Source organism: Penaeus vannamei, chromosome 13 (genome assembly GCF_042767895.1).
Source record: "Penaeus vannamei isolate JL-2024 chromosome 13, ASM4276789v1, whole genome shotgun sequence".
NCBI classification, from domain to species: Eukaryota; Metazoa; Arthropoda; class Malacostraca; order Decapoda; family Penaeidae; genus Penaeus; species Penaeus vannamei.
This window is the reverse complement of record NC_091561.1, coordinates 7,833,432-7,840,931: the sequence shown is the minus strand read 5'-3', so window position 1 is coordinate 7,840,931 and position 7,500 is coordinate 7,833,432. Positions and strand designations below refer to the sequence as shown.

The following is a 7,500-nucleotide window of genomic DNA, read 5'->3' as shown; positions in this document are numbered from 1 at the left end:
ATACTTACATATTCATATACATATATATTATGTATATTTACTAACTGAAAATTATAAAACTTTTGAAAACATATTAGTTGGTCTACCACAAATCACAAGAAATTTGAAATCTAATAGCTCATCTCCTCAGATACAGAGGGGTCTGCACACACTATAAAAGAACAAATAGGCCTATGTAAACAGCCCTGAAAATCAAAACTCTATATGATCTAACTTCTGGACTATTAAATCTTTTCACTGATATTACAGCTTTTTTGCCAAACCATCTCAACATTGCAGTATAGTGATCATCATGATACTCCTGTTCCTTATTTTGATATTTTGAATACCTTTAAAAAGGGTGCTTTCTGTTTACATAGCTGTAAAATAGAATATTTGCTTTCCATGACGAGTCAACTTCTGCTGATACATGTTTAAAAGTCATTTAAGCACAATTTCATTAAAGCTCTCTGTGTGCCACATACATTCTTTACATTCCATACAATAGTGTTACCTTGGAAAATACCACATTCTCTGGTGATAATTTCTCATGTATGTAAATGATATTTCAATTGATTGATTTTGCTATTACTCATGATCCTAGGCATTTAGTATACTTTCTCTATTCATTATAGGTCTATTCAACACAAGATCAGATATTTTGTCTACTCTTGGATTTTAAGGAATTAAGGATTTAATGTGGACATACTAATCATTCATGTAAATTTTCTTTATCAATCAAGCTTAGTTGTGTATTTCCTGTCCTATCCAGATAAGGAGCAACTTGTATGATTATCAGGGAATTATTATTCTTTTCACAGATTTTTCTTTGGGCAAGGTTAATATATGAAAGCAATAACTAGCTCTTGCTAAGTCCATCCATCCAACTTCTATAGAACTGAAGACTACATGCTGTACTACATTTGCATAGAATTAGTAGTTGAACCTATGCATCTGCTAATATAAATGGAGTTTCATTTGTCCACAGTTTAACTAAAGTTCAAAAATGCAGAGTGAAAAATTCTTGAAGTGCATGGCAGGGCTTAACCTTAGCACTAGCCCGACAGTCATTCTCTAGCAAAACCAGCCGCAGGCTAGCAAAATGCGTTACTTAGCTAGCCCAGTGGACTAGTAAAAAGTAGACAGTGGCACGCCGGGCATGCAACACATTTCATCGTCAAGCCACGTATATCAGTGTTTGATTAATCTTGTGTTAAAGTCAATATTGGGGTTAGTAAAAAACCCAATTTACTAGACCACTAGGCTAGTAAAAAAAATGAAGCACAAGGCTTGCATGGTTCACAAGTTCCCAATTTTGTACCACTGCATAGCCTTTCCACCATGTTACACTTAACCCATTAGATCTGTGTGACATGACCTTCAAGCGATGAAAAAATTTGGCCAAGGGCCTATTTTGGTTGTGGGCCGGCTGACAGGAATGACTTATCGAGATATTTTGTTGCTGAGTAGCAAGTGAGAGGAATGTCTCGTCATGAGTATACAAAGTGTTTGAATGAAGATTAGACACAGTGGGTATTTAAGATGGGGCTCTTGGATTATTTCCACCAGTGAACAAAGGTGGAATGTACCATTCCACCTTTGTTCACAATTGGACAATTTCCCTGCTCAGGATCCTATTCCTTACCACCAAGACTGGCAGTGCAGGGTGTTACAGAAAATTGAATAAAAAAAAAAAATAATAAAAAAATAAAAAAATCTTAAATTACACAAATAACAATGTTACTTATTTTCATAGTTAATGAAGAGAGTTGCAGACTACCTAGAGAGATAACATGGAACCTACTCAATAAAAAGCTTACTAACGTCTTGATAGTGTAACAAATGACAAATATAGAGCTCAGGAAAAGGCAAAACAGCAAAAAACGCTTATGCATAGCAAAGAAAAGGCATAGAGTTTTGATACTACACATGAGTGTTGGTGTGGGCAGGGCCTATAAGCCACACCCAAGAGAGTTGCCACTCAAGTAAGCCTACTGCCCAGATTTTGATCAACATGCAAGCCACTAGGCTCCCATATCCAGTGGGTTAATACATGACTTTTGCCTCTGTCACACTACATATGCTCTCCCACAGTTGGCCTCTATCCATCTTGGGGTATGTATCTATTGCCTCAGTATTTCAGTACTCTTTATTGACTAAGCAATGTGTCAATGAGTCTGCATAAGTATATAAATATGTATTCCTCGCATAAAACTGTCCTAATGATTTTATTTCTATTTCAGTCTATCTTAAATTTCTTTTAAGATATTCAAGACCTACATTTTTATGCCCACACTTGAAAAAATATTCTACGTATTTGCTAGTCTCTTCCATATATTATTGCTGTTGTATCTAAAATCTATTCTTTGATATTATAAGATATTGGTTACGAACCAATTTTTAATTATTTCCCGCTGAGTGACATGTACATACATGTCATGGCTGTTGTGGACAAAGTAGCAGGTGGCATCAAACACGACCATTCATCTGTCAGAGCTTGTTTTTCTCCGACAGTAGCAGCATGGTAAAACTTTTAGGCAAAAGCACCTAAAGTGAAAGTAAGTCTAAAAAAATGTATATTTAAAAAAATAGCATTAAAATATAAGCTTTTTGGTTCCTAGTGTTGCTCTCAAACTACCAAATAAACCAGGCACAAATAGGGGAAACTCTTGATATGTGCCAATAACCGCATAAACACATCAACTTGCCACATTTTTTTACCTATCGTTATTGGGTTATTTTGCAATATAATGACTGTGACAAAAAATTGTACTGTGTATTAGACTACCATAAATGGAACTCAAAAAAGGGAGATCCACGTGTAATTTCAGAATTCTTGTACACAAGTAACAAGGCTTTCACAAAAATTTGTAGTGAGAGAAAAATCAACATCTAATTTATGCAAAGGGTATTGCTTAGTTTCTAATTTAAAGCCGTTTCAGGTTAAACTAACAGTTGGTAATAGTAACAGAATCTCCATTTTGGGGGTTTTACTTGGTACATTTCCATAGTGTGTATAATAGCTCTTCTGTGCATTTCTTCTCTCCATAAATTCATATTTAAGTCTACACTTTAACTGGTGACAGACATATGTAGGGCTTAATATTCAGTACTGAGTTAAAGTTAGAGAGAGAGAGAGAGGCACACAGAGATAGGGGGAAATGGATACTGCTAACTTATTGAACATACGCAATAGAGTCATAAGTAACACAGGCACAGCTGCTGCGGCATCATATTTCCTTAAAATGGTTAGAATATCTCACCCTCACACAGCCAGAGTTTTTAACGACGAGATGTTGCATTTTCTATAAGTTGCATTAAGTGCTAATAAAAATGGGATATAGGGGGATATTGCCCTCCCTTTCTTCTGAATATACAGAATGTAAGAAAGGTTAGGTTTGGTTTGTTGGATTCATGTGATACCCAAGTTTTGGGATTTCGTCTTTGGAGGGTGCTTCTCTCTCGGTAACAAGTACCCAGTACTAATTTTAATTAAACTGTTCTCACCCTATAATTTCTCTCACATACTTTAAGCCCTTCTCTATTACCAGGAATATCACATATTAAATGGTTTATATTCAGCATTTTACCAACCAAAATCAATAAACATTTAAACAAGTATATATATATATATATATATATATATATATATATATATATATATATATATATATATATATATATATTCCTTATATCATATTTTTCCCTGAAAATTAGGTATTTTGGACTCATCAAGAACTACCAAGGCATTTAATGGTCACAGATTGGGTAAGCAACAACAGGAATAGGAAAAAAATTAAATAGCTTTTGTATATTATAATCTAAGCTTTGGCCACCCACATTAGGTTTTAAAATGCATTCCCTCCAGATCTGGGATACTACTACAAATTGTTTGCAATTTACTTATTTTCTGAATCTGTACCTGATTTTCTTAAAAGAGATGCAAAATTTTGTATCAAGTAATCCAGGAGATGATTTGGCACTTTTCAATCACAAATTACAAAAAATCTATAAATAAATTCTTAAACAAAATGAAAGGTAAATGTATCCAAGGCATCCAAAGTTTTCAAAATCCGTCTTTTCTCTTGCAATTATATTAGCTGCATTCCAACTAGATCAACCTGAAACTGTCTTACGAGAAATACAATAGTGGCAAGAAACTTCCATGTACTTTGAACAGTTAGGAAAGAACTACAGACATCCACCAAATATATTCCGTTCCGAGGGCCTGGAATAAATTCTTATTCAATAAATAATTGCTAACAAATCTGTAAGAATGGTTTCACCCAGAATGAATGTGGTGGAGATTAATGGTCATTGACAGAGCGAAAAAGGTGTGGAGGCTAATAAAAGTGAGTAGCTTCAGCTTGTGGCAGCCATGTGGGTGTCTTGTAATGATTATCTAAATGAAATGCACATTCCTTGTGTATACACATACATGAAACTTGCCACCCTAAATCTGCATAACTTATATCAGGCATCCTATTAGCATAAGGTAAAAGAAGATATCAGAATTATCTGACTTACCTCCTGGCAGTCTTGCCAAGATTTTATCAATCCCACCCCCCTAAAAAAGGAAATGAAAAATAAAAACAAATTTGTGTCCTTAACAAATTAATATTCACCTATTAGGAGGGGAAACCATACTCACTCGACACCTTAAACTAGGGAGGGTGCAAAGACCTCCTACCTAGGTGAGTGTTCTGCCTATCTGCCCCGAATGCCAAACTACCTATTCTCATGCCCTTTCCACCAAAAGCAGAGGAGAGAAACAAGTGCAAAACCAAACCTAATCCCACTGCAGGAGAGACAGAGGAAGCCCACAGCCCCTTCAGAAAAGCCCTCCTTTCCCATGGGGGGACCTGCCCCATTCCTTCCCCAGGGAGTGGGGAAAGGGAGCCCAGGGATGATGCAATGCCAAGTGGCAGCCCCGAGACGGCCCCGAGGTGCTACTCCCTCCTCTGAGTTTATCAACCTCTTGCTCCTACGAGAGTAAGAGGGGCAGTACACTTACAAGTAAGTGTGAAGTAGTAGTATTTGCACTACGATTAATAATAATTCTCATATCTAACGTGGCTACTGGGGATGTGAGAGTAAATACACAGAAGTATACGTAAGAGTACACTACGAGTACACAGACAAAAAAAAATGTAGGTTAATACTACGAAGGGCGACGAGAGTGAGAGGCGGCAATGAAGCAGGGGCGAGAGAGAGAGGAGAAAAAGAAAGGCGGCGGGGTCTGACTAGAGAACAATGGATGGGAAAGAGAGGAAGGGAAGGTGAAGAAAGAACAAGACAGGAGAAAAAAACGAACATGATATTCTTACCTTCACTAACATCGTCGTCGAGAGTTCCCTTGACTTGAGAGAAGCACCATTGGATCTCCCCATTGCCTGCAAAATCAGACATCATGGAGTTACTGTCGTGGGCGTGCGTGGAGGTCGCCGCCACACTTGCCTAGGTTGGCCGGCGAAACTCTTATTCAAACTCTTAACACCGGCGACACTTCACTCCCTTCAGCGAGAAAAAAGAGAATCGGCTTCGTCCACTTCGCGTCTATTCTCCTCCGTACTTACCGGCCATCCCGACACTCTCCTCCCTCGCAAGCACTTTTCGGAAATTGAAGGTGGTAAGATGTCATGTATTTAGCGTTCAACATCGAGAAATCGCACGGATGGCATGGGATTCAAAAGAATTCTCACAATTACACTCAGTATGGCGGCAAGTTCTCCCTCTGCACTGTGACGTCACGATCAACACCGGGCATTGTGGGAAAACAGATTCGAATCTTGAAGCGCCAAAGCGACCGCGGGGCAAGGAAAAAGAAAATGAAAATGGAAGAAAATAAAACACGATTGATAAAAAAGAAAATTGGTAACAGACGGAAAGAAAAAATAAAATAGAATATGAAAGGAATTTATATATCTTTTAAAACTATCTTAAAGACTAATGGGAAATGAACACGAAAAAGAAAATGGTTGAAATGCCTTCTCGTTTACGACGGGGAGAAAACGCTCCTTCCACCGAAACACTTTACCGAACAAAATAAACAAGTGTCCGCAATCATCACCTGGCAGAGACACTCATGAACTATGAAAATAAGAGTATTCCCAGTCTCCTGTTTTGTTTTTTGTTTTTGTTTTTTGTACATACAGATTTGAATAACGGCGCGTCATTTACTAGTGGAGTTGAGTCCTGAGGGATGATAACTGGGGCGAGGAGTGTCTTGAATGGCTTTGCCGCGCGAAGGGAGGCTGTTCCACATACCTTTCGTCAGAACTACATTCCTGCATTATTTATGTGGGTCAAATGATAAGTTCTACTGTGGATGTGTATGCAATGACAACACAATTACCTGATGATTGTTGCATATATGAACTGTTGTATATGTATTTTGGTGGAAGGGAGGGAGAAGCGATGAGATGGGGAGGGAGAGGGAGAGGGAGAGGTAGGGAGGGAGGGAGGGAGGGAGGGAGCTAGAGAGAGAGAGAGAGAGAGAGAGAGAGAGAGAGAGAGAGAGAGAGAGAGAGAGAGAGAGAGAGAGAGAGAGAGAGAGAGAGAGAGAGAGAGAGAGAGAGAGAGAGAGAGAGAGAGGAAGGAGGGAGGAGGTGGAGGAGGGGGAAGAGGGGGAGAGATAGGGTAGGGGGAAGGGAAGAGAGAGAGAGAGAGAGAGAGAGAGAGAGAGAGAGAGAGAGAGAGAGAGAGAGACAGAGACAGAGACAGAGACAGACAGACAGACAGACAGAATTTCCAATCACCAAATCATATTCCAATTTTCTTTTTAACAACAAAAAAATCTCCGCTTGGAAATAGTCCCTGAAATTTCCTTTGTTTATTAATAAGCCAAATCTCACGAAAAGATCTCCTTCACCTTTAGATAACGCACTGATAAGGGCAATCACGTCAACTACAAACGTGATAATTCACAGTTCTTGTACAGACCAAGATAAGAAGACATTAGGCACATTTTCCGCTAAAAGGGATTCTATTCCATATATAAATAAGGCCGAAAATCTGGCCATTTCGAAGATTATTGATTTTCTTAAGAGGGTGTTCCGAATAAATGTTGCTATGTGAGTAATTGCTGTTATATGCGTTCAGGTTAATTGCTTTGAGGATCATTATGAGTGTCTATCTAATTAGTGAGCACACACACACACACACACATACAGACAAACACACGCTCGCACAAACACACTTGGAACTAGAATTAGAACTGTAGTTACCATCATCGCCATTAACATTATACATATATATATGTATGTGTGTACGTGTACGTGTACGTGTGTGTGTGTGTGTGCGTGTGTGTGTGTATGTGTGCGTGTGTGTGTGTGTATGTGTGTGTATGTGTGTACGTGTGTGTACGTGTGTGTACGTGTGTGTGTGTGTGTGTGTGTGTGTGCGTGTGTGTGTGTGTTACCAATATTCATTTCTATTTCCGGCTGTATTACTACCGTCACATTAACAGTATCACCACCACCTTCATTAACATAGTTTCCATCCTGGCCATCCCTCTCAACA

At 38.5% G+C, this 7,500-nt stretch overlaps 1 protein-coding gene across 4 annotated transcripts in view; it reads right to left on the bottom strand.

Annotated features, from left to right (window-relative positions):
- The window catches only part of tws (protein phosphatase 2 regulatory subunit tws), a 37,781-nt gene that overhangs the window by 24,543 nt on the left and 5,738 nt on the right, over window positions 1-7,500 (bottom strand). For 3 of the 4 annotated variants that reach the window (XM_070128877.1, XM_070128878.1, XM_070128876.1), the window contains exon 2: window positions 5,307-5,372. In XM_070128877.1, the coding sequence (XP_069984978.1) occupies window positions 5,307-5,372 (66 nt within the window). Of the gene's footprint in view, window positions 1-5,306; window positions 5,373-5,555; window positions 5,741-7,500 lie in introns of those variants that run through there. The other variant, XM_070128879.1, reaches the window with a different exon arrangement.